The sequence below is a fragment of the Nannospalax galili genome, unplaced genomic scaffold, assembly GCF_000622305.1.
Source record: "Nannospalax galili isolate Female #2095 unplaced genomic scaffold, S.galili_v1.0 scaffold644, whole genome shotgun sequence".
In the NCBI taxonomy this organism is placed as follows: Eukaryota; Metazoa; Chordata; class Mammalia; order Rodentia; family Spalacidae; genus Nannospalax; species Nannospalax galili.
The window spans coordinates 679,232-705,919 of NW_008351473.1; the positions used below are offsets into that span (position 1 = coordinate 679,232).

The 26,688-nt window shown below is 48.8% G+C and overlaps 2 protein-coding genes and 1 pseudogene across 3 annotated transcripts; 1 reads left to right on the plus strand and 2 right to left on the minus strand.

The window, feature by feature from the left end:
• The first annotated feature begins 2,108 nt into the window (after positions 1–2,108).
• On the plus strand, positions 2,109–3,982 carry Cldn4 (claudin 4). Its single transcript, XM_029553685.1, has one exon. It carries the CDS (start codon positions 2,375–2,377, stop codon positions 3,005–3,007), a length of 633 nt encoding a protein of 210 aa, XP_029409545.1. The 5' UTR covers positions 2,109–2,374; the 3' UTR covers positions 3,008–3,982.
• Positions 3,983–4,648: 666 nt separating this feature from the next.
• LOC115066838 lies at positions 4,649–4,763 on the minus strand (annotated as a pseudogene).
• Positions 4,764–8,925: 4,162 nt separating this feature from the next.
• Positions 8,926–17,938, minus strand: Mettl27 (methyltransferase like 27). Of its 2 annotated transcripts, XM_008848392.3 has the most exons (6): positions 17,872–17,938; positions 17,496–17,622; positions 16,725–16,853; positions 15,791–15,926; positions 13,094–13,186; positions 8,926–9,316 (listed from the first exon to the last, which is right to left on the minus strand). In XM_008848392.3, the coding sequence occupies exons 2-6, from the start codon at positions 17,616–17,618 to the stop codon at positions 9,036–9,038; spliced, it is 762 nt and encodes a 253-aa protein (XP_008846614.1). In that variant the 5' UTR covers positions 17,619–17,622; positions 17,872–17,938; the 3' UTR covers positions 8,926–9,035. The 2 variants fall into 2 exon arrangements, with proteins under 2 accessions (XP_008846614.1, XP_029409551.1); XM_029553691.1 differs by lacking the exon at positions 16,725–16,853.
• Between the last annotated feature and the right edge of the window lie 8,750 nt (positions 17,939–26,688).

Below are 26,688 nucleotides of genomic sequence, written 5' to 3' on the forward strand. Positions count from 1 at the left end.
CATGCCTATAATCCCAGCACTAGGGAGGTGGAGGGAGGAGGATTAGAAGTTCAAGGTCATCCTCAGCTAGATAGGGAATTTTTTTGGGGGGTCTTTTTGAGACAGGGTCTCTCTGTAGCCCCAGCTGTCTTGGAACTCACTATGTAGACCAGGGTGGCCTTGAACTCACAGAGATCTGCCTGCCTCTGCCTCCCAAATGCTGAGATTAAAGGCATGCGCCACCAGGCCTGGCTGATAAGCAGTTTTGAGTCAGCCTGGGTTACAGGAGAATATCTCAGAAATAAATACATAGGGCTGGGCTTGATGGCAAATGCCTTTAATCCCAGCCCAGGAGGCAGAGGGAAGTGGCTCTCTGTGAGACTGAGGGCTAGCCTGGTCTACAAAGTGAGCTCCAGGCCAACTGGTGCTACAGGAAGACCCTGTCTCAAAAAGGAACTACCAACTAAACAAAAACCTTAAATAAATTTAATTAAATTGAGAGACAGTTGGAGGAATTCCTCGAACCCCCTCCTCCATGCCCCTTCCCCCTCTAAGGTGAACCTCCGTCTCTCCCTGCTATTTCCAAATGCCTTTGGAATCCACAGGGGTCCCTTAGCTTGCCCTTGGATAGACTTGATCTTTTCTGTCCTCAGTGCACAGGCCAGAGCTAGGGAACATTTGAAACACAGATTTTGACCTTTCCCCCTCTGGCTCCATCCCTTGGCGTGCCAGCTTCTGGTCAAACTAGATTCCTTGCTTTGGAAAACATATTTCCTTCCCCCACCTTCTTGCTGTCCCCTCCCTTTAAATCTCCCTTGACCTAGTCCCACTGCCTTGCAAAGACCTGCCGGGTTGGGTATCTTGGTACTAGTACCTCGGGCATAATTCAAAAACAGCATCCCCTAGAGTTGTGCCTGGAAACACATCTGCCCTGTTGAGCTCCCCCTCTGTACAGCGGATGGAGTTCTTCTTAGACTTTGTACTCAGGTTTTATCAGGAGGGCTCCAGGTGTCTCCTTTGAGTAAACACCCATTTACAGGGCAGATTATGTCTCCTGGGACTGACTGGGGTTTATTCTTCCCCACTCAGTTCTAGCCTAGTAGGTTCAGCCTCTAGAAGAGGAGGCAGACAGAATTTTCTTTTTTCTTCTCTCTCTTGTTTTCTTTTTTTTTGTTTGTTTGTTTGCTTGCTTTCTTGTTTGTTTGTTTTATTTATTTATTTTTTCCTCGATAGGGTCTCCCTGTAGCCCCAACTGGCCTGGAACTTGACCAGGCTGGCCTCCATCTCAAGGAGCTCTGCCTGCCTCTGCCTTCCAAATGTGGGAATTAAAGGCTGTTGGGATTAAAGGAGTGTGCCACCACACCCAGCGCAGGTTTGTTTGTTTTTGAGACAGGGTTTCACTTTGTAGGTCTGGCTGGCCAGGAACTCTGCCTCCTGAGTGCTGGGATTAGAGGCATAACCACTATGCTCAGCCCCTCCCTCTTTTAAAAATTTCCATGACATTAATTTTTGTGTGTGTGTGTTTGCATGCCACAGCACACATATGGGGATCAGAGGACAACTTGTGGGAGTCATGTCTTGCTTTCCACCATGTGGGTCCCAGGGATCAAACTCAGGTGGTCAGACTTGGTGGCAAGCTGGGTGGGGAAGACACATGAGAGAAATGAGGATGTTGGGTGATCTGGTTCCTGCCACCCACCGGTCTCTGGCCAAAAATAGGAAAGCCGCTGGTGAGGCAAAGTGCACATGCTGACATATTAATGACAATAACAGCTATAATGGCATTGATAGAATCAATAGGGTAAGAGCAACAACAACCAAGACCTGGTTTCTTTCTTTGTGACATCCTCAGGACAGATTCCCTTGTGGAGAGGGTCTCCATCCTCTGCTCCTACCGGGTCCTGGAATGAGTCTTGGGCCCCTGGACACAGCAGCTTGCCAGTCACGGTGTCCCCACCCCATGAGCATCAAGGTGCCCCTGGCTATGACTCAGTGTCTGTCTCTCGGTTGACCTCAGTTAGAGCCTGGGGGTGCTGGGGGAGAAGGTAGGTAGTTTCCTGTGATACTGGCTGGTGACTCAGGGATCCAGGATCTGGGCCTCAGAACGCCTTTGTTGGCTGGGGCTCAGGAATCCAGAGAAACTGGTCACGGGGTGGCCTCGGGGACTGAAACCCCTCCCTCTGTCTCCACCCCTCCTCCTCAGTACTATAACTGCAGCACCTGTTGCTTCCGAACCTGATTGCAACTTGCAGCCCAGGGATAGAGCTGTCTGGGCAAAGAGCATCTTTGTGTCTCTGAGTCTTACCAAAGAGAAGCTTTCTCAGACCTCCAACTTTTGTACATTCCCGAGAAGGATCCTCTTTCTGGCTTCACCGACCTTGACTCTGGCAAGGTGATGGCGTCCATGGGCCTACAAGTGTTGGGGATCTCTCTGGCTGTCCTGGGCTGGCTGGGTGCCATCCTCAGTTGTGCACTCCCCATGTGGAGGGTGACAGCCTTCATCGGCAGCAACATCGTCACGGCCCAGACCAGTTGGGAGGGCCTGTGGATGAACTGTGTGGTGCAGAGCACCGGTCAGATGCAGTGCAAGGTGTACGACTCGCTGCTAGCCCTGCCTCAGGACCTACAGGCTGCCCGAGCGCTCATAGTCATCTGCATCATCGTGGCTGCGTTGGGGATGCTTCTGTCTGTGGTTGGGGGCAAGTGTACCAACTGCATGGAGGACGAGACCACCAAGGCCAAGACCATGATCGTGGCCGGCGCTGTGTTATGTGTGGCTGGCTTGCTGGCCATGGTGCCCGTGTCCTGGACGGCGCACAATGTCATCCGAGATTTCTACAATCCTCTGGTGGCTGCTGGGCAGAAAAGGGAGATGGGCGCTTCTCTCTACATTGGCTGGGCTGCCTCTGGGCTGTTGCTCTTGGGAGGAGCCCTGCTGTGCTGCAACTGCCCACCCCGCTCTAACGACAAGCCCTACTCGGCCAAGTACTCTGCAGCTCGCTCTGCACCTGCCAGCAACTATGTGTAAGGTGGGCCACTCTGCTCTGCCATCGTTCATTGCCTTTGATTTTTTTTTTTTTCCTCTTGGACTGAGCTCACAGCCGGTGACCCCTTATATTCCCCAGGACTGTCCTGTCATGGGCCATTGGCTACTGGAGGGATGGACAAGCAGGAATTAAAAGCCATGCTACAGGCCAGCAGCCCTGGGGAAACCATCTCCCACACTTTATCCCACAAGGATGGATGTAAACAGACTCTCATGCTGCCTGCCTACCTCCAAGTTGTTCAGGGATATCGGGCTGAAGGGAGAAGCAGCCAGGTATGGCAGTGGAGAGGGGAGCTGGCTCTAGCCAGCCGGGAGAGGTCAGATCCTGGGTGAGTGCCCTACCCATGCTGGCACCTCTGACTGGTCTCCTCACTCTCTCTGCCCACATCTGTTACTCCAGCCCCTCTCTTGCCATCATGTTCTGTGTACCTGGACACACCTGGTCCTCCCTGGAGTCACTGTGATCGATGATGACCAGGTGGGCCATCAGAATTGCTTGTTTGGGCTCCACCAGGGAATCACTGTGATTGACAATGGCTGCCCACCCACCTGCGCTTGGAATGGAGCTCTGAGAGAGTGGAAGGACGGGTTTGAGGGAAGGGTGGAGGTGGATCAAACTGGTTTGGGGAGTGCAGGGTCTGGCGACGGAGAAGCAGTCCAGGCTGTCCCCACCCCGTTTCCGGTCTGGTCTTGCTAATACCTGGCTTTAGGACTCTCCCCAACCCCCCATTGAGAAGAAGCCTGAGCCCCTTGAGGCCTGTACCTCTGAATTCCCTACCTTTTTTCTGGGGGCATTGGCCAGCCTGCCAAAGGTTTAGGGAGTGATGGCTTGGCACGGGGAGACTTGGGGCTCCCTCTGCCCTGTCTTCTCTCTGGACACTTGTTTTGTAAGTTAAGCAAATCTGTTCACTGCTATAATTATTATTTTCTACAATAAATGGCACCTGTGTACAGGAAGACTGAGTTGTCTCTGATTGTATCTGTGGATGGAACAGGGCTAGAGGGGTGGGTGGTGGTCCACTAGGGACTTTGCTGTTGTCAGAAGATAGGTGATTTTAAGGGCTGGGGATGTGGCTGGGTGGGTAGAGCTTGTCAGCATGCATGAAGCCCTGGGTTCCAACCCCAGCACCTCTTAAACTATCCTCAGTTTGAGGTCAGCCTGGGCCACATGAGACCCTGTCTCAAAAAGTGAGTTTAGAGAATTGTAAAAATTAGAGCTAGTCCCAACTTCTGGAGATCACCTTATTAAAGCCCCAAACACCCCTTCCTGTATTTTATTTTATTTTTTTTTTGTTGAAAGGGTCACAGTATGTGACCCTCTTCCTGACCTGGAACATGCCAGGTAGACCAGTCTGGCCTTGAACTCAGATCCTCTAGTAACTCCCAAGTGCTGGGATTAAAGGTCCGAGTCACCATGCCTGGCTGCTTTTTTTTTTAAATTTTGTTTTGTTTGGTTGTTTTTTTTGTTTGTTTTTGAGACAAAGTCTCTTGGTAGCCCTAGCTGGCTTGGAACTTGCTATGTAGACCAGGCTGGACTTTATCTCACAGAGATGTAGCTGCCTCTTCCTCCTTAGTGCTGAGATTAACGGTGTGCACCACCACGCCTGGTCTATTTATTTATTTCTATGTGGGATGGTTGATTTTGAGACTGAGGAGCAAGCTCATCCCAGATTTCTCCAAATCCACATATCTTGTCTCTGATTCTTACAGGGAACCAACACATGCTTTTGCAGGAGGGTGCTTTTTCACTTTTGAAACAGGGTCACAGTATGTACCCAGGCTGTCCTCAAGCTCAAGGCAATCCTCCTGCCTCAGTCTCATGAATGTACCACCATTCCCAGTGAACCCTTCATTTGTAAGAGGGGAACCCTTCCTCTTAGATGTAGTGTGTCCCAGACCCCTTGGGGAAGGGTTGGGGTAGGATACTGGGAGGGACTATAGAAGGTAACACCCAGCTCTGGGGTGAGGCTACCTGTCCCTGCCCTTGTTTAGGTCCAGGCTTTGCCTGAGCAGCCCAGCTGGCCTGCTTTTCCCCACACCACCCACATTCTTGCTTTGATTGTCCTTTCCTGGCTACAGAATCCAGCTGGGCTTGTAGGTCCCACCTGGAGCCTCCTCCCAGACAGTCCTCCCACAGTCTCAGAATCCCCAAGTGTTGATAGTCACCCTGAGTCCTTTCACCTGCTATACCAGCTATACCACCACAGGGCAGTCTGGGCCACACCTTGAGTTTGGTATAACTACCAGCCTCCCCATCCCTTTTATTTTTTCTTTAGTTGTTATTTTGAGAAAAGGTCTCATGTAGCCCAGGCTGCTCTCAAACTAGCTATGTAGTTGAGGATGATCTTAAATTCCTAATCTTCCCACCATGCCCAGTTTTATGTGCTGAGAATGGAACCTAGGGCTTTGAGCAAGTGCTCTATCAACTGAACCACATGGCCAGCTAGTATGTGTTAGTGAATATGCACGATAGCATACCTGTGGAGAACAGAGTACAACTTGTGGAAGTCAGTTCTCTCTGCCAAGTGGAATAATCTCAGCACAGGAGGCGATGGTAGGAGGATCATGAGTTCAAGATCATCTTCTGCTACATAGCCAGTTTGAGTCCAGCCTCGACTATGTGAGACTATGGAACAGGCTTGAGCTTATTTTTTCTCCTTAATTTTTCTCCTCTGTGGGGTTTAGAATCAAATCTGAGACCTCCAATATGTAAAGGCTCTACCACTGAGCAACACCCTAGCTTCCTGCTTGCTAAAAATGAAAAACCCAGGTGCTAGGGATATAGTTACATGGGTAGAAGGCCAGCCTAGTATATTTGAGGCCCTGGGTTTGATCCTAAAAGGTAGGGTTTGATCCTTTTAGGTAGGATCACTACCTAAAAGGAGCTGGCGCAGGCACACAGGTCTGTAAAGGAACCTTACAAACTCCAGAGGGGGCAGCTGGAGAATCAGGACTTCAAGGTCATGCTAGCCTCAGCCAGGGAGGGGCCCACCTGGGCTGCATTAGATCCTGTCTCAGAACTAGAGAAAAGTCAGATCCTTCCTTTCTTGGGCCAGCGAAATAGCTCAGGGTCTTGCTGCCAAACCCAATGAACTGAGTCCCAGCACTGGAACCCACATGGTTCCCAAGTTATCCTCCAGACACTTGTACACCATGGCACATGTATACACACACACACAAACATAAATATAAAAAAGAAGGGCTGGAGAGATGGCTCAGCGGTTAGGAACACTGTTCTTGCAGAAGACCTGTAACTCCAGTTCCAGGGGACCTGACAGCCTTTTCTGGCCTCCATGGGTATTGTACAAAATGGGTACACTTACCTACATGCAGGCACCCATGTTGTACTATATATATCTATGAAAAAAACAAAGAAACAAACCAGTGAACATTTTTTCCTATTGCTTATTTTGAGACAGGGTCTTTATTTTTCAGTGCTAAACATAGATCCCATGGCCTTAGGGAAGCATACTACCCTGAGATACACTCCTAACCCCTAAAGATTCTAGGCAGAGCCTTATCATTGAGCAACACCCTCAGTCCCTCACTGGGGGATTCTAGGCAGGCGTTCTACCACTGAGCCATGCCCCCAGCCCCTCACTAGAGGATTTTAGGCAAGTGCTCTACCACTGAGCCATGCCCTACTCCCTCACTAGGGGATTCTAGGCAGTGCTCTACCACTAAATCACATCCCCAGCTCTTTTGTTTATTTGGTTGTTTTTTGTTGTTCTGTAACTCACTATGTAGACCAGGCTGTCTTTGATCTCATAGAAATACATTTGCCTCTGCTTCTGGAGTGCTGGGATTAAAGGCATGTGCTACCAGGCCCACCCAGCTTCATTTGCTTCTTGAGACAGGGTCTGACTAAATGTTCACTCTTAGCCCAGGTAGTCTTCGAATGTTGTAGTCTCCTGCCTCAGCCTCTCACGTGACTGCAAACCCAGACCCAGCAAGTTATGGCTGTTTGTTGCAGGCTAGCCTGAAGTCCCTGTCCTTAGCCTCTCAAGGGCTAGGATTACAGGATCCACGTTCTTGCTTTTGTAACTCAGAGGAAAGGCAAGTCCACCCCTGCTAGCCTGACCACAGATAACATCTCTGGTGCTTTGCTAACTGGGGAACAATTGTTTACTTTTGGGGGGGGTTCTTTTTGAGACGGGGTCTCCCTGTAGCTCCAGCTGGCCTGGAATTCACTATGTAGACCAGGCTGGCCTTGAACTCATAGAGGTCCGCCTGCCTCCGCCTCCCGGAGTGCTGGAATTAAAGCCGTGTGCCACCACGCCCGGCAATAGTTTACTTCTTAAATAAGTGTTTGGAGGTAGCCTTGTCTGGTTCAAACTGGTTAAAGCCACCCACCAAGCTCTTTTCTTGGGCGTTTGCCAGGATCCGATGACTGATATTTTGACATTACAGGGTCACAAAGTTTACCCTCAGATCAGGGTAACAGGACAATTTTCTGAACAGGCCTCCTATGAAGAGCTCTTTGTTAACACATACTCAGAAGTCTGAGGAAGTCATCTTTCTTGACCATATGGGGACCATGTGGAGGTTGGATAACATCTTGTGGGAGTCAGTCCTCTCCTTCCACCATGTGACTCCCTGGGATTGAACTCAAGGTCTCAGACTTGGGTGGTAAATTCCTTTACACCACTAAGCACTGGCCCATTTCTCCATCTTTTTTTTTCTTTTTCGGTCTTTTTGAGACAGGGTCTCCCTGAAGCCCCAGCTCGCCTTGAACTCACAGAGATATGCCTGTTTCTGCCTCCGGAGTCTTGGGATTAAGGGCATGTGCCACTATGTTGGGCTGTTTATGATCTGGAGTTACAGATGGTTGTTAGATGCCATGTGGGTGCTGGGAACTGAACCCAGGTCCTCTGCAAGAACAGCCATCCCTCTTAACCACTGAGCCATCTCTTCAGCCCATGCCTGGCTTTTCTTACATGAATACTGGGGATCTGAACTCAGGTCTTCATGCTTATGCAGCAAGTACTTTGCAGGCTGAGTAATTTTCCTAGCTCCTGTATGTGTGTGTGTGTGTGTATGTGATGCATGTTTGTGGGCATGTGTGCCACAGCATGTGTGTGTAAGTCACAGGACAACTTTGTGGGACAGTTAGTTCTCTCCTAACTTTGTGTGAGTCCCAGGGATCAAATTTATGTCACTAGGCTTTTGTGGCAAATGCCTTTACCTGCTGAGACATCTTACCAGCCCGGTTCTTTCTTTAAAATTAATTAATTTTAATTAATTATTGTGAGTATGCTTGTTCCAAGGCATTTGTATGGAGGTCAGAGGACAACTTTTGCGAGTTGTTTTTCTCCTCCCGCTGTATGGGTCTCTGGGATTGAGGTCAGGTCAGTAAATGTGCTAACCTGTACAGGCTTGGTGGCAAGTACCTCTGCCAGCTGAGCCATCTCACTGATCATAAATCAATTATCTCTTGCAAAACTTATTGCTTCAAGGACTGTCATACTGGTGCTAGATAGAATGAGCTTGGTTCTGTTACAGTGGACAGATCTTTTTCTCTCTTTCTGTGTCTCTTGTGTATGGTCCATGTATGAGGGAGTGGGTAAAAAGTGTCAGGTGCCTTCCCCTTCCTCTCCATCACTCTGTGCTCTCTGCCTTATCCATTTGGTACTGAGTCTTTCCTTGAACTGGAAGCTCATTGCTTGGGCTAGGCTACCTGGATATCAGGATCCACTGGTCTTTGTCCCTCAACGTTGGGGTTACACTGGTGCCTATAACCCCATGATTTGGGGATATGAACTTTGGTTCTCAAGCTTTGCAGAGCAAACATCTTAACCACTGAATCATCGAAAGATATGTGTATCTGTGTGTGGGTCCCATGTCCCTGTTTTCTGGGGTCAAAGAACTGGAACACTGCAAGTCTTTTCATGCCCTTTGGGAGTTTACTCAGCACTGCATTCCTAAGGGGCAGGATGTAATAGGGGATCGGGTTCACAGAGAGAGCCCAGAAGGCCCTGCAGACCAGCTTGGTAAGGCCATGCATGGAAGATCAAAGACCAGCTGGGGGCTGGGGAGCTGGCCTCCCTCCCTCCCCTTGAGCCACCTTCTGCTTTCGGTACAGGTAGATGATGCCTGGGATGAAACCATCCTTGGTGCTGGTGCCTGGCATCATCTCCAGTTCTGAGGTGGCCAGTTCCCAGCAGTCCACTGTCTGGGCTGCCAGTTGTTCCCACGCCCCAGCGTGCTCCAGTGAGTCCAGGGTGGCTTCTAGTGCCTTCTTGTAGGGAAGGTTGGAAGGATTGGCCCTGGTTGTCAGACACACCAGCCCACCTAAGGAGAGTTGGGGGAGGGGCGGGTGAACTGCATGAGTGTGGGGGAGTGCCTCTCAGGGCTCCAAATCCCAGGCCCATATCCCATCTCCAGGGATGGGTGCTCCAGTCACCTCCCCCAGGAACACGTTTCTTCAACTTGATGCATTACTATGGACCGCCGCCCCAACCACTTACATTTTTTTTTCAGGACTGCACATGGAACCTTGGGCCACAAACATTCTCAGGGAATGGTTCTACCTCAGAGCCATACTACAGCTTCTCACTGGGGGATTCCAGGCAGGTGCTCTATCACTGAGCTTCATCCCCAGCCCTTCTTTTACTTTTTATTTTGAGAGAGGATCTTGCTAAGTTGCCTGGGGTAACTTGGAGGTTACTCTATCTCACAGGCAGCCTTGAACTTGTGGTTCTTCTACCTTATTCTCCTGAGTAGCTGGGATGACAGGCCCCTACCCCCAGGCCTGGTTCTCGTGTACATTCACAGCCCCTTTGAAAGACTGTTCTAGGTCTAGGGGAACAGGAAGAAAGCTCACAAACTCCGGGCATGACCCTTCATTTTTTGAGACTAAGTTTTCATAGGCAAAAGGGATGATAATTCTGTTTCTCAGGAAGGTGCGTGTGCACACATAAATGTATTCACAGAGCCAGACATGGCAGCTCAGGCCTAAATCCAGCACTTTGGAGACTGGAAGATAAAAAATTTGAGGCCTCAGATGTATCTCAGTGAAATGGAGGCCAGCCTGGTCTACATAGGGAGTTCCAGGCCAGCCTGGGCTACATAGCAAGACCTGTTTGTAACCATCCTGACAGGAATAAAGGTGCTCTGAAGAGAGACTCTTGTGGGGCTGGAGAGATGGCTCAGTAGTTAAGAGCACTTGCTGCTCTTGCAGAGGACCTGGGTTTGGGTCTAGTACCCACATCAGGTTAATAACCATGCATAACTCAAGTTCCAGGGGATCTTATGTCCTCTGCAGACATTGTATGACATGGGTACATTTACATACATGCAAGCAATACACTCATACTCATAAAATAAAAGTAAATAATTAAAAAAAAGAAACATTTGTGCTCCTCTCTTTGGCTATCAGACTATTGAAATGATAGTCCTCAAGAAATTGGAAGTGGGGCTGGAGAGATGGCTCAGACATTAAAAGCACATATTACACTTGCAGAGGACCTGAGGTTCAGTTCTCAGCACCCACATTAGGCGACTCAGAACCACCTGTAAGTGTAGCTCCAAGGGATCCAACACCAACTTCTGAACTCCCTAGGTACCTATACACATGTACACATACACATACACACACATATACACATAATTAAAAAAATAATTAAAAATGGGCCAGACATGGTAGCACATGCCCTTAATCCCAGCACTCAGGAGGCAGACGCAGGTGGATTGCTGTGATTTCGAGGCCAGCCTGGTCTACATAGTGAGTTCCAGGCCAGCTGGGACTACAGGAGACCATGTCTCAAAAAGATAAAAAATAAATAAATAACCTGGAATTTCCCCAGGAGTCTCACTCAGGAAGAAGGGAGAGGCTGGAGCCTGGTACAGCCAGAGGGGGACCTTGTCTCTCAGGAAGAGAACGTACACAGTTCTGACACCTTGTCAGCCACCTTGCAGGAGAGACTGGACCTGAGACAGTGATGGGTCAGTGATGAGTGGGACCACAGCTGGACCAGGACTGCTCAGCTATGCAGACCTCTTATTCTCTATTTAAACCTGATCTCTAAAGGACTCTAAAGATGGGATTTGAGGGTGGGTGTTGAACCTCTTTGTTCCTCTTTCCAATGTAGCCACACTGAATAATCTCCTTTCTCTGCTTTTAACTATAACTTGATTAAAAAAAAATTTACAGGGCTGGAGAGGTGGCTTAGCTGTTAAGAACACTGGTTGTTCTTGCAGAAGACCTGGGTTCGAATCCTAGCACCCACATGGCAGCTGCCAACTATCTGTAACTCCAGTCTCAGGGGCTCTGAAAGCCTCTTCTGACCTTCACAGGCATTGCATGACACGGAGCACTTACCTACATGCAGGCAATACACACATATACAAAAAATTAAGATTTATTAAAAAAAATTTACTTATGTTTATTTTATGTGTATGAGATGTTGGCCAGCCTGTATGTAAGTGTGCCTGTGTATGCAATGCCCTCGAAGGTCAGAAGAGGGCATTGGATCCCCTGGAACTGGAGTTACATATGGTTGTTAGTTGCCATGTGGATGCTGGGAACAAAACTCAGGTCCTCTGCAAGTGCTCTTAACTACTGAACCATCTCTCTAGCCCTGTTACTTAGTTTTAATAGACCCATTGAGGATGAGTGGCTGAGTCTGGCTTGTGAGAGCTGTCAGGGATAGGGGTGGATGGGTGGGGTGGGGATAGTGTAGGGGAGGCAAGGTCTGATCCCAACAACTCCAGTAACGCTATCGAAAGAGAAAAAAAAAAAAAGAGCCTCGCTGAGTCACCAAGTCATCACTAAAAGGGATTAGGGAGTTGAGGACCTTGTCCCGAGTCCAAGCAGTAACAGTGTGCCCAGTATGGCCTCTTCATGCCCGTGGAAGGAGACACCGAGAAGACCCCATGTACAGGACTGGTTTCTGGAAGCTGAGGTAAGGAAGACTGGCACACAGCTGAAAGAGGGGGGCTCCGGCTGGAAACAGGGGAGCTTGTCCCGCATACGTTCACGCAGAGGGCACTTCTGGTGCTTCTGAGCCCAGCCCTGTCACCAGTGACCTGCCCATGTCCCTGCTTCTGTTGGTCTGAAACAAAATCCTGCCTAGACTAGTCTAGGCTTAGCCACAGTTACAGGGCTTGGGAGAGGGTGTGGGACAGAGGAAGTATTTTTATCTCTCAACTTCCGGATTCTGACCTCAGGCCAGGCAGAGCCTCTTTAGGGTCTCTCCATTCTTCTCCTGAGTGGGTGACTTCTTCCAAGAAATCCTCCCCTCCTGTCTCTGAGAAAGTCTCCTCTGAGTCCTAAAATGAAACTTCATAATCAGAGCTCTGAGCCCTCATAGCCCTTTCTGGATCCCCCAGTGAGGGACTGGGGTGTGGCTCAGTGGTAGAGCACCTGCCTAGAATCCCCCAGGGAAGGGCTGGGGGCATGGCTCAGTGGTAGAGCGCCTTATTGCAATTTCTAGTAAGGGAGAGGCTGTTGTGGGCTGCCTATGCCCTGATGCCTGATGCCCTGAGTTCCATTCTAGGAGCATAAGAAAAAGAACCCTCCAGCCTGCGTATCTCCTCAATGTGCAGACTTGACCAAAGCTCCTCCCATGGTCACGTTACATGAGGAGACCTGGACCTATCCTAGGAAATCGAGACTAGCAAAAGGAATCAAGGACACTTCCTGAATTAGTAAGGACACTGGAAAACAGAGCTGAACTGACCTCTACCCTGTGCCAGGTCTGAAGTAAAGCACCTCAGTGATAGGAATGTATCCAACTGCCGCTGTAGTCCAATGGGGACAGAATCCATCTGGGAGACAATATCAATCTGGTACATGAACAAGTACAAAGGCCACTGAAGATGGAGCTGCTCCCAGGTGCCCACAGATAACAGGAGAGTAGGTCACCTGTCTGGCTTATTGTGTGCTCACCTCTGTTGTGACAACTGTGGTGGAGTGCTGAGCTGGTAGATGGTGAACTGGGAGGTTGGACTGGGCTGGGTAGCCCTGAGCAACATCTACACTCTCTTGGCATGAGTGGTTCCAAGATTTGTGTTGTGGAGAGGGGAAACGGGTGTCTGGGAAGCAGGGCTGACTGGGCTGTGACTCACCAGGCTTGGTGACTCTTAAGAGCTCAGGAATGGCACTGCAGGGCACCTGTCCCTCACTGAGGGCCCCCACCATGATCACTGCATCGAAGGTCCCTGTGTGTGGAGTGGAGATGTGATAGTTAATACTGATTATTAACCCAACAAGATCTAGGTCTGGGCAGATCTGTGAGACAGTGTCTAGATTGGGTTAACTGAAGTAGGAGGACCCATCTAGAATGTGTGGAATACCATCCCATGGGCTGGGGTCCTGGACTGAATAAAAAGGAGAAAGCTGGGGCTGCAGAGAAGGCTCAGTGATTAAGAGCACTAGCTGCTCTTGCAGAGGACCCAGGTTGGATTCCTAGCACCCACATGGCAGTTAACAACCGTCTGCAACTCCAGTTCTAGGGAATCTGACACCCTCTTCTGAGCTTCATGGGCAATGCATGACATGGGTGCACTTACAGACGCAGGCAATAAGCTCGTACACAGAATATAAAAATTAATAAATAAAATATATTTTAAAATATTTATCATTTTTTATTATTTTTATTTTATGTGTATGTGTGTATTGCCTGCATGTAGGTAAGTGCACCCGTGTCGTGCAATGCCTGTGGAGGACAGTAGAGGCTGTCGGATCCCCTGGAACTGGAGTTATGGGCAATTGTTAGCTGCCATGTGGGTGCTGGGATTCGAACCCAGGTCTTCTGCAAGAACAACTAATGTTCTCAGCCGCTGAACTATCTCTCCAGCCCCATAACATTTTTTTTTTTTTTTTGGTCTTTTTGAGACAGGGTCTCCCTGTAGCCCCTGCTGTCCTGGAACTCACTATGTAGACCAGGCTGGCCTTGAACTCACAGAGATTTGCCTGCCTCTGCCTCCTGAGTGCTGGGATTAAAGGTGTGCGCCACCACGCCTGGCACATAAAATATTTTTTAAGAAGGAGAAAGTGAGCTGAGCACCAGCATTCATCTCTCTGCTTCCTGACTGTGAATGCCATGTGAGCAGCTTCCTCATTGTGCCACCATGCCTTCCCACCATGATGAATTGTGCCCTCAAACTGTAAGACAGAGTAAACCCTTCCTTCCTTACATTCCCTTTGAAAATCAAGTTTGGGGCTTTGGAGATGGCTCAGTGGTTAAGAGCACTTGCTGTTTTAGCAGAGGACTGGAACTTGGGTCCCAGGGCCCACATGGTAGGGATCTGATGCCTTCTTCTGGCCTCCTTGGGCACTGAATGCATGGGATGCACATATATACATACAGCCAAAATACTCATAGATATAAAATACAAATAAAATTTTAAAAGTCTTTTAAAAAGATTTTATTTTAATTAATTAATTATATTTATTTATTTAGTCTTCTTTTTTCTTTTGAGACAAGGTCTCCCTATAGCCCCAGCTGTCCTGGAACTCACTATATAGACCAGGCTGGCCTTGAACTCACAGAGATCTGCCTGCCTCTGCCTCCTGAGTGCTGGGATTAAAGGTGTGCGCCACCACGCCTGGCTTAATTAATTTATTTTTATTTTGGGCATATGAATGTTTTGCCTGAATGTAAGTGCACCCATGCATGCAATGCCACGGAGGAAGATGGGGGGTAGATTTCCTGAAACCAGAGTTATAGATGGTTGTTGACAGTCATATAGGTGCTGGGAACCAAACCAGGGTCCTCTGCAAGAGCAGCCAGTGTTCCTAACCATGGAGTCATTTCTCCAGTTTCTTCTTTTCTTCCTTTTTGAGACAGGGTCTTCCTGTAGCCCCAGCTGGCCTGGAACTCGCTATGTAGACCAGGCTAGCCTTGAACTAACAGAGATCTGCCTGCCCCTGCCTCCCAAGTGCTGGGATTAAAGATGTGTACCACCATGTCTAGCACCCCTTATTTTAATTTTAATTTTTTGTTATTATTTCTATTTTATGTGCATGAGTGTTTTGTGTGCAAGTACGTAAGTGTACTTGTAAGCATGGCCTGTGGATGCCAGAAGAGGGTGTCTGATTCCCCAGAGCTGGAGTTCCAGGTGATTGTGAACTCTCTGACGTAGGGGCTGAGAACCAAACCTGGGTCCTTAGAAAAAGTAGAACGTGCTCTTAACTACTGAGCCAACTCTTCAGCCCCCACCCCAAGTTGCCTTTTATACATTTTTAATTTTTGGCAATTTCATGCACATATATTGTGTATTTGGGATGTTTTCACCCCCTGTTTCATAGCTCATCTTCCCCACTCTTGCTGAACCCCTTCTTTTCTTGAGGCCTCCTCTAGTTCTGTGCCTTGTTCTGTTTGTGAACTACTGCGTTTCACTGGGGTTTGCATGAGCTTGGTGGAGGGTCATTTGCAGGGACACAGCACTGAAAAGAATGGCTTCCCTACCCCTCAGCAATTATTAAACACCTGCAGCATCTCAGAGGCCAGTGGGACCTCATCATTAAGTTGCTCTTGCCAGGAATTTTGTCACAGCTACAAGAACAGTAACTGACTAACACAAGTTATGAGGGGCATACTGTATAGTGTGGCCTCAGGCTATGCTAGAGGTCAGTTTACTACAGTGGGCCTGGGTACAAGAGATGGCATACCAGTAGTCCTAGAATGACTACAGATCCTACTTTCGAGGGCAGAGTGAGGCAGGCTCACCTAGCACTTGGCAGGAGAGATGGAGGCTGGGTGAGAGAGAGGGTTGAGATTTTAGGAAAGGTGAATGAGGGTGGAGGGGAAGGGAAAGTACCTTCAGGGCTGGGCAGAGGCTCCTGGCCCAGGGTACAGAGGCTGAGGTGGTGGTATAGGCCACGTGCCTGGGCCTTCTTCAGCATCTCTGGGCTGCCATCCACACCCTGTATCTGGAGGAAGCCCCGAGCCTGCAGCTGGGGAAAAAAATGAGTCTCAGTTACAGCTCATCCACTGCCACTGCCCAGCTGGGTCCTTGTACTTTGGGACTCATGAGTCAGAGGTAGAGGGTCAAGGGATGGCAGGAAATTTGAGCAGTAGGTGTGGTGGTTCAGATCTGTCATTCCAGCTACTCTGGAGGCTGAGGCAGGAGGATCACAAGTTCAAGGCTTCCCTGGGTTATAGAATGAATTCAAAGCCAGCCTTGGAAAATTAGTGAAACTATCTCAAAATAGACAGTTAAAAAAGGACTGAGGACCGGGGCTAGAGATATGGCTCAGAAATTAAGAGCACTGGCTGCTCTCAAGAGGACCTAGATTCCATTCCCAAAATCCCCATGGTGGCTAACAACAATCTATAACACCAGGTCCAGGGGACTCTGATGCCCTCTTCCAGCCTCTGCAGGCATTGGATGACACAGGTGCCCTTATATACAGGTAGGCAAAACATTCATACATTGGGGGGGGGGGAGATGGGGCCATGATAGAGTGGTAGAGTGATTGCCTAGAATCCCTTACTGAGAGGCTGGGTTGTGAGTCAGTGGTAGAGCACCTGCCTAGAATCCCCATGTGAGGGGCTGGGGGTGTGGCTCAGTGGTAGAGCACCTACCTAGAATCCTCCAGTGAGGGGCTGGGGGTGTGGCTCAGTGGTAGAGCACCTGCCTAGAATCCCCCAGGTGAAGGGCTGGGGTGTGGCTTGGTGGCAACAATTTGGAGGCCCTGGGGTTCAGCAAATGGGGGCTGTGCACAGGGCAGAGGACCTTCAGGAAGTCTCACCTCAACAGCCACCAAGCCGGTGCCACAAGCCACATCCAGGATCAAGTTGTCATGGGGTGGGCCAGGAAGGGCTTGACTGAGGCATTCCACAGCAAGGCTGGGGGCTCGATACTCCAAAACAGCCACATCCTGGGGACAGAGCACTTAGCTTAACACTCTCTTGTGTCCCCAGTATCTGGGGGATCCACTTTGCTGGTGGTCTAAGGACCGGCCTGTCAGAGCTAGTTGGAGACTTGGGTTCTGCTGGGATGGGAATAATTGGAGATGCAGTCTTGAGGTGTCTTTTGCTGTCAAGGGGCCCCAGCTCAGTGGGGCTCAAGCTGGCAGGTACAGCCTGCTGCTCAGTCTATGGGGGGTGATCTCTCAAATTCGCCCCCTGCAAGCAGTGCCTGGTTTGGTTGCAATGTCAGGGTGGGGTGGCCTTGGTGCCAGATAAAGGAGTCAGGTCGAGAATGGGAGGGAGCCTGGCATGGTGGCACAGGCCTGATTGCAGCACAGAGCAGGCAGGGGCAAGCAGATGTCTGTGAGATCCAGGCCAGCCCCATGCCAGCTGGGGCTACAGGGAGACCCTGTATCAACAAACAAAAACAAACAACCCATAAAACAAGCACCCCCCACCCCCCAAATGGGAGGGCTAGTCCTAGGGCATTAAAAGGGGCAGGTCCCTGAAGGAGCACATCTGGAAGGTTCTCTCCCAGGTCTCCCTTCAGTTCCTAGCTTCCCTGGGATGCATAGTCTGGGCCAGAAGGCAAGGACCCCCGTGCACTTTACCTGGTCGTATTCTGGAGCCCACTCCTCATAGAAGCGGAGCTTGCAGGCCAGGTCAGTAATGCCATGGGAGGCCCCGACTCGGGCCAGCACTTGGGGCAGTCTCCTTGTCTCCTCCTGAGCCATCCTCCTGTGGGAAGAGGCCCAGGAGGCTGTCAGATCACGACGCGGTCCTAAGTCACCCGCAGGGACTCCGAGGGGGACAGGACAGGAGCTGACTTCTACACTACGGGACCATAAGGCTGTTTGTGGGTGGAAGGGGTGGAAGGGGGTGCTTCCGTGGAGAGGAGGACCTGCCCCTCACCCCATCACCCCAGCGCGTGGACCGGGAATCATCCTCACAGCGAGGGTCTCCAGGGGGCGGGGAATCAGAACTCACCGCGTGAATACCCTTTGGATGATTCGGGTGGCTGAGCACCTGGAGGAGGGGGAAGTCCGACCTGCCTGGCCCCGCCCCCAGCACCGCCGGTGATTTGGTTTCCAGGAGAGCAAGCAACCAATCAAAGGAAAGGGCTCGCAACCCGGCCTCATCAGGATCCAATGAGCGCAAGGCTCAGGCCCATCTGTTGCCTCCAGGAGCCTCAACTCTGGAGGATTTGTATTTTTGTTTAGTACGTTTTCTTTCCTGTCTGAGCTGTTTTTTTTTTTTTTTTTTTTAAATTAAAAAATTGTTTTGATTTATTTATTTTTATTTTATGTGCGTAGAGTGTATTGCCTGCATGAATGTAAGCGCACCCGTTTTTGCCATGCCTGTGGAGTTCAGAAGAGGGTGTAGGATCCCCCGGAACTGGAATTACAGGTGGTTGTTAACCACCATGTAGGTGCTAAGAACTGAACCTAGGTCCTCTCCAAGAGTAGCCAGTGCTCTTAACTGCTGAGCCATCTCTCCTGCTCCTCTCTCTCTCTCTCTCTCTCTCTCTCATCTATCATTTATCTATCTATCTATCTATCTATCTATCTATCTATCTATCTATCTATCTATCTATCTATCTATCTATCTATCTATCATCTATCTATCATCTATCTATCATCATCTATTTATTGTGTGTGCCTGTGGAGGCCAGAGGACAGCTTGCAGGAGTTGGTTCTCTCCTTCCACCATATGGATTCTGGGAATCAAACTGTTCTGGTTTGTCTCTCTGTTGCTGTGACAAAACACTCTTACCACTACCAACCTGGGGAGGAAAGGGTTTCTTTGTCTTACATGTCCCAGATCACAGTTCATCAGGGAGCATAAGGCAGGAACTCAGGGCAGGAACCTGGAGGCAGGAGCTGACGCACAGGCCATGGAAGAACACTGCTTACTGACTTGCTTCCTGGCCCATGCTCAGCTGTCTTTCTTATACAACATGGGCCCACCTGCCCAGGGGTGGCACCACCAACAGTGGGCTGGGCCCTCCCACATCACTCAGTGATTAAGAATGTACCCCACAGACATGGCCACAGGCCAGTCCAATGGAAGCAATTCCCCAACTGAGGTTCCCTCAACACAGGTGTGTCAAGTTGACACTAAAGCTATCCAGCATACAAGCTCAGGTCCTCAGGCTTGGTATCCAGGATCTTAACCAGCTGAGCTGTCTCCTTGGCCTTTAATTTTAATTTAAAAATAATTACATGTTCCATTTTATTGATGAATGTTTTCCAATCTTCTTGTTCTTGTTGTTTGAGACAGGGTCCTCAGTGAGTAGCCCCTGTGGACCTGGAACTGGCTCTGTAGACCAGGCTGTGCTTGAACTCACAGGGATTCACCTTTCTCTGCCTCTGAAGTACTGGGATTAAATGTGTGGGCCACCACCATGCCTTGTTTATGAAGTGCTGAGGGTGTAGCCCTGGCTGGTCTGGAACTCTCTAGGTAGGCCAGGTTGGCCTCAAGTAACAGAGGTCTGCTTGCCTCCGCTTCTGGAATGCTAGCATTAAAGGTGTGTGCCACCAAACCTGTTATTTTTATTTTTATTTTTTATTTTTTGTCTTTTTGAAGTAGGGTCTCCCTGTAGCCCCAGCTGTCCTGGAACTCACTATGTAGGCCAGGCTGGCCTCGAACTTACAGATTTGCCTGGATGCAAGGGAACCTGGGAAGGCTGGGTCAATCTCCTGCTGGAAACCCAACCAAGACTTTGGGGTTTTTTTTTGTTGTTGTTGGTTTTGTTTTTTAAATAAAAAAGAAAACATGGTCTCACTATGCAACCCTGGCTGGCCTGGAACTCGCGCTATGTAGACCAGGCTGGCCTCTAACTCAGAGATCTGCTTTGCCCCTACCTTTGAGAGGTGGGACTAAAGGCTTTCACCACTGAACTGAGCTATTTTATTTTTTTAATTTTATGTGTGTGAGTGTTTTGCCTGTATGTGTGTAAAAGCACCCTTGTCATGCAGTGCCTGAGGAGGCCAGAAGAAGGGATCGAATCCCCTGGAACTGGAGGAAGGACGGTTGTTAGCCTCCAGGTGGGTGCTGGAAACTAAATCAGGATCCTCTGCAAGAGCAGCCAGTGCTCTTAGCTGCTAAGCCAGGTCTCAAGCCTATTTTATCTATCTATTTATCTATCCCCTCAAGGATGATTTTCAATCCCATCAAGTTGACAAGATTAACCATCACCTTAGGCAGGCTACTATAGGGGATCTGGCTGTCCCTGAGGGCACCCACCATCAGCACTTTACAGAAGGTCCCTGTGGTAAGGTGCATGGCTAGTGGTCTTGGAGTATCACATGTGTGGGAAAGGATCTTCAGGTGTGGGCGGAGGCTGTGGGCCCAGGTGTGGAGGCTGACTTTGTGGTAGTGGTATCAGCACTGGGCTCCAGGCTCTGAGCTGCTCATCAGCATCTCTGATGATGGAGTTCCTCTGTCATCTGCCCTGTTCAGTGCATGACACAATTGACCTAGTGGCTGTTGAGCACTTGTGATGTGGTTAGTGTTTGGGGGAACTCGATTTTGACCACTTTTGCTTTCTTTCTTTGAATTCTTTGAAACATGCTCATGTTGTATAACCCCAGGCTGTCCTAGAACTTATGATCTTCCTACCTAGGGCTTCCCCAAGATGTCAGACAGCTATCCATCATCAGGCTCAACTCCAAGTTTCCCTTTGGTGGCTCTGTCTTTTTGTGTGTCCTTGTGTCTGTGTGTATATGGGGGTGAATGTTTAAAATTTTTTTTGATGATTTTTATTTTATGTGTATGATTGTTTTGCCTGCATAAGTGCACCCTTGTACACAATGCCCACAGAGACCAGAAGAGGGTGTTGGATCCCTGGAACTGAAGGTCCAGATGGTTATTAGCCATCATATGGGTGCTGGAAACCAAACCCAGGTCCTCTACAAGAGCAACAAGTGCTCTTAAGTGCTGAGTCATCTCTCTAGTCCAGTGGGTGTATGTTTGCATACATGTATGAGAAGATTAGAGGTCAACTTCAGATGTCATTTCTCAGACACTATCCACCTGTTTTTTTTTAATTTAATTTTTTTCATGAGTATGAGTGTTTTCCTATATGTATGCAAGTGTACAAATGTTGTGCAATGCCCATGGCGGTCAGAAGAGGACATTAGGTCTAGTGGACCTGAATTATGGAATTGGAGTTATGGATGGTTGTTAGCTGCTATGTAGGTGCTAGGTACTGAACCCAGTTCCTCTGTAAGAACAGCCAGTGCTCTTAACCTCTGAGATATCTTTCTAGCCTCCCACATGTTTTTAAAAATTAATTTATTATTGTTTTTTAATTTTTATTTATTATTTTTTATTTTATGTGTATGTGTATATTGCTTGCATGTACGTAAGTGCACTCGTGTTGTACACTGCCCAAGGAGGACAGAAGAGGCTGTCGGATCCCCTGAAACTGGAGTTTCAGACAGTTGTTAGCTGCCATGTGGGTGTTGGGATTCGAACCTGGGTCTTCTGCAAGAACAACCAGTGTTCTTAACCGCTGAGCCATCTCTCCAGTCCTATTGTTGGTTTTTTTGTTTATTTGTTTTGTTTTTTCTTTTTGAAGCAGGTTCTTCCTGTAGCCCCAGCTGTCCTGGAACTCACTATGTAGACCAGGCTGGCCTTGAACTCACAGGGATCTGCCTGCCTTTGCCTCCCAAGTGCTGGGACTACAGGGGTGCACTACCACGCCTGGGCTTATTGTTTTATATGATGAGTGTTTTGCCTGCTTGTATGTAAGTGTACCATATGTGTGCAATGCCTATGGAGGTCAGAAGGGGGGCATTGAATCCCCTGGAACTGGACTTATGGACAGTTGATAGCTGCCATATGAGTGCTCTCAACTACTGAACCATCTCTCTAGCCCCATTGTTTTTTTATCTCACTATGCAGCCCTGGCCAGTCTAGAGCTTGTTATGTAGACTAGACTGACTGCAAACTCACAGAGATCTTCCTGCCTCTGCCTCCTGAGTGCTGGGATTAAAGACGTGTGTCATGAGAGTCTCCTGTCTCTACCTCCCCCAGTGCTCAGATTACAAGCATGTACCACCACGTCCGGTTTTTTTAACCTGGTTTCTGGGATTTGAATTTGGGGCCTCATGTTTGTGTGGCAAGTGCTTTATGGACAGCTGTCTCCCCAGTCTTGGTGGCTGAGTCTTAAGCTGAGAAGAAGGGTCAGGCTGGACAGATGTTGAGTTCTGAGTGTGACTGTGGCCTTCAAAGTGGCGCCAACAGGAGGCTGTACTGAGTAGGAGGAGAGGGATGAGAGGGTTTCAGGATCCAGGTTGGGGACTCTCAGTACTTTATAGCAGGTCAAAAGTGTAACACCTGGAGTCTGGAGGAAACCAGAGTCAGGTCCATGCCCAGAACTGTGTTGGAAAGAGATGGGAGGCTGGCATCACCCCATGTTGCAGAGAGGTAAGAAGAGGAGAATGGAGAACTGAGCACATATCCAGAACCATGGTGTCTCACTTGCATGTGGTATGGGCCTATGGTCCACTTCTGTTCATCAGATTGTAGACAGAAATGAAATATGTGGAGCTGGCATCGTGGCTCAGTTGGCAGAAGCTGGCTTAGAACTCACCATGTGGCCCAGGATGACCATGGACTCCTTGGTCTACCTCCTAAGTGCTGCGATTACAGGCATACAGCAGGCATTACAGGCATTCACCAGGTTTACATGGTGCTGGGGATGGAATCCAGGGCTTGATGCTTGCTAGGCAAGTACTCTACCCACCTAGCTATATACCCTTCCCCACTTCTCTCTCTCCCCTTTCTTTGTGGTGTTGGGCTTTGTAACCATGAGTTTCTTCATCTAGGGATGTGATCTACACTGAGCATGACCTCCATTGAGCTCCACCAGAGGGCCATGCCATATTCTTTCCCAGAGTACTTGGATGTTGGGAGTATTGCAGTTTGTGGGGAGACCAAGATTTCAGAGACCAGTATCCATGCCACACAGCTGAATCCTGTCCATAGGTATGGGGTGAATATGTGGGGGGTGTCATCAGGTTCCACTGTAAAGGACAGGATGGTACATGGCAGGTCCTAAAGGAGGGGGATGTTTAGGTCCACTGTGGAAAACTGAGACAGTGGTATGGTCTGGGGGGCTCAGTGATGTCATAAGGGACCCAGGCTTGTCACTGTTCCTCTGCTGTCTTCTGCTGCCAGGACTTGGTCCCCATTCCTCACCTCATTATGACTGTGACAGTTCCCTATAAGAGGTGGGGGAAAACACCCAGAAGGCCTGTTGGTACAGGCCTGGGATCTCAGCACTGGGGAGGTGGAACAAGGAGGATGTGAGTTTAAAGTTAATGTAGATTGCATAGCAAGAGTATGCTTTTAAGAAAGCCGGAGGGATGGGGCTGGAGAGCTGGCTCAGTGATTAAGAGCAGTGGTTCCTTTTGCTGAGGATCAGAGTTCAGTTCCCAGCACTCACATGTTAGTTAATAACTGTAACTCCGGCTCCAAGGGATCTGATGTCCTATTCTGGCCTCCATGGGCATTGCACACGTGTGGTACACTTATAAACATGCAGGCAAAACACTCATATGCATAAAATAAAAATCAATCAATAAAAAATTTTAAAAAGCGGGAGGGAAGGAGAGGCCAGAGACTGACCAGGCAAATCTAGTTCCATCCGAGAAGCTCTACCTTGAGCTAATTGCTTTATTCCATTGGCCAGAAAGGGGTCATGTGGCCAGGTCTGGTAAAGAGCTAGGGAAGGAAGCTAGGGTCATATGGGGCTGTTTCTACCCTTTCATAGTCCTCTTAAGCCAACAAATTAGGAGCAGGTAGGATATTTTTTCATTCTTCCTTTCTCTTCCATCTCTTTCCCCTTTCCTTCCCTTTCCCTTAACCCCTTCCTTCTTTCTCCTCATTTCCTTTGGCTTGTAGGCCAGAAAGGGCACAGTCCACTATGGTGGGAAGGCATGGTGGAGGCATGGTGGCGGGGGTGTGAGGCAGCTGGTCACATGTTATCCAGTCAGGAAGCAGAGAGAAATGAATGCTGGTGTTCATCTCACTTTCTCCTTTTTATTCAGTCCAGGACCCCAGCCCATGGGGTGGTGCTTCCCCAACCCAGGTTTGGTCTTCCATCTTCAATTAAATGTTTCTCGAAACACCTTCACAGACACAGCTAGAGGTGTGTCTCCATGGTTATTCTAAATACGGTCGGGTTGACAATGAAGATGAAACATTACAGCCCTAACTTTGTCTTGCCACTGAAGCCTGGGATGAGGGAGTGCTGTGGTGTGGGGACCCTGATCTTAGTTTCTGAACTGGCTTGGATGATCTTCCATCCCACACTGGATGTCCATATCCCTCTGAGTATCCAGAAGCCTCACTGAATGTCACTTGTCCTGAGCTCAGCATGATATAAATGGAAAGAAAGGTGTCCATTGATGCTGGATGGAGACTCTTGCTCAGGACTGGGGCGTCAGAGTTGCTTTGCTGGTCCTTGCTGAGAAATCCAGAGATCCAGGGCTGGGGCTGGAGAGATGACTCAGCGATTAAGAACACTGGCTGCTCTTCCAGAGGACCTAGGTTCAGTTTCTAGCACTCACATGGTGGTTAACAACTGTAGGGACAGCCTGAGAAGGTAGGTTTGGTCCTCCATCGGGGTAGATGCTTGGAGCTCAGCAGACCGCCGGAGAGTGCTGGGTTTTGGCCTCCCTCTGGCCTCCAACTACCAGAGGGCCCAAGAACCCAGGGGACATCCTGACAACCCCTGATCCATACCATCCCCTACCTGGAATTTTGTGAGGCCCCTCCCAAGGCCCCAGGGCAGATCTGGCTTTGGTAGGCTAAAGCTGAGATCTTAGCAGACAGCCTGAGAGGGTGGGCTCAGACCTCCATCTGTGTAGTGGCTGGGATCTCAGCAGACCGCCAGAGAGTGCCTTTCTGGCCCCCACTGACATCCCTCTGGCATAGGGCTGAGTGGGGGGCTGGGGTGGGGAGGTGGGGTGTTTCTGGCCTCCCTCTGGCCTCCAGAACTACCAGAGGGCCTGAGAACCCAGGGGGATGGCCTGACAGCCCCTAGATTCTGCCTCTACAGATCCTGCCTCTGCATGGTGGTAAGCTTTCCCTAATTACGCCATACTGTCCCCCTACCTGGGATTTTGTGAGGCCCCCTCCCAAGGCCTTAGGGCAGATCTGGCTTTAGTATGCTAAGGCTGGGATCTCAGCAGACCACCAGATAGTTCTGGCCCGCCTCTGGCCTCCCTCTGGCATAAGGTTGACAACACACAGAACTGCCTGAGCGAGCCTGGATCCTGCCTCCACTTGGTGAAGGAAGCCTGAGTGTACCTGACTGGAACCTGAATTGTGCTTCTGTGGGTACCAATGAATAGCTGAGCTGAAGCCATCAGTTCCCTCCAAAATAAACCTGAGAGAACCTGAGTTCTGGCCCGCCTCTGGCCTCCCTCTGGCATAAGGTTGACAACACACAGAACTGCCTGAGCGAGCCTGGATCCTGCCTCCACTTGGTGAAGGAAGCCTGAGTGTACCTGACTGGAACCTGAATTGTGCTTCTGTGGGTACCAATGAATAGCTGAGCTGAAGCCATCAGTTCCCTCCAAAATAAACCTGAGAGAACCTGAACCCTGTACCAAGCAGCTTTACATAACCAACAAAGAAAGGATCTAGGCACCCAAATAATACAAACAGAAGCATACTTCAACTTAATTCTCATATCAGAATCATAAACAACAAAAGAAATTCACATACCAAAAGAAGATAGGGATAGATTTCTGAATGAATTCACAAAAAAGATTAAAACATTGAAGAAATCTCAGGCAGAAAGGAAGAAGGAAGTGCAAAACTCAATAAGCTAACTTGAAACAACAGGGAAAAGCCTCACCTCTAGAATGAATGAAATGGAAAACAGAATATCCACACTGGAGGATAAAGTTGAAGAATTGGACCATTCAAGCCAAGATTACGGAAAACTAAAAAAACCCACAGGAATGGAATATGCAAAAGATGTGGGACACCATGAAAAGACCAAATCTATGGCTCATAGGAATAGAGGAAGGAGAATTTCAGGTTAATGGTGTTGACCAGATTTTAAACAGGATTGTAGAAGAGAATTTCCTGAGTAAAAACACTAAATGTACAGAAGAAAGAGAGAATACTGAAAGCAGCAAAAGGAAAACAAACATACAAAGGAAAGCCCTCAGAATTACAGCTGACTTATCAATGCAAACTATGAAAGACAAAAGAACCTGGACCAATGTATTTCCAGTTCTACATGACAATAGATGCCAGCCCAGAATACCATACCCAGCAAAAATGTCTATTATAGTTGAGGGGGAAAGAAAAATCTTCCATGACATGAATAGCCTGAAAGAATACATGTCCACAAAACCCGAAGCAATACGAAGAGCGGAGAGAGAAACAACTGTACCCCAGGGGCAATGAAAGAAAATAAATAAAGGTATAATTGAGGAAACACAAAATTAGATAAAGAAAACAAAGAGCAATCAAAATGATGGCAAACAATACACATCTTTCAATAATAACTTTAAATATCAATGGGCTGAACTTCCCAGTCAAAAGATGCAGGCTAAGTGAATGGATTAAGAAATAAAATCCATCTCTTTGCTGTCTGCAAGAAACCCATCTCACCTTTAAGGACAGACACTACCTTAAGGTAAAAGGATGGAAAGAATATTGCAAGCAAATGGCACTAAAAAACAAGCAGGGGTTACAATTCTAATATCTGAAAAAATAGACTTAAAAGTAAAATTAATCAGAAGAGATAAGGAGGGTCACTTCATTCTGATCAAA

Bases quoted from the DNA above. Each gene is read 5' to 3' on its own strand.
- Cldn4 (XM_029553685.1), top strand. From the start codon at position 2,375: ATGGCGTCCATGGGCCTACAAGTGTTGGGGATCTCTCTGGCTGTCCTG.
- Mettl27 (XM_008848392.3), bottom strand. From the start codon at position 17,618: ATGGCTCAGGAGGAGACAAGGAGACTGCCCCAAGTGCTGGCCCGAGTC. The intron at 13,187-15,790 runs GTACTTTCCCTT...CTCCACACACAG, and splicing joins GCCTCTGCCCAGCCCTGAAG to GGACCTTCGATGCAGTGATC. The intron at 9,317-13,093 runs GTGAGTCACAGC...AACTCTCCTTAG, and splicing joins CTTAAGAGTCACCAAGCCTG to GTGGGCTGGTGTGTCTGACA.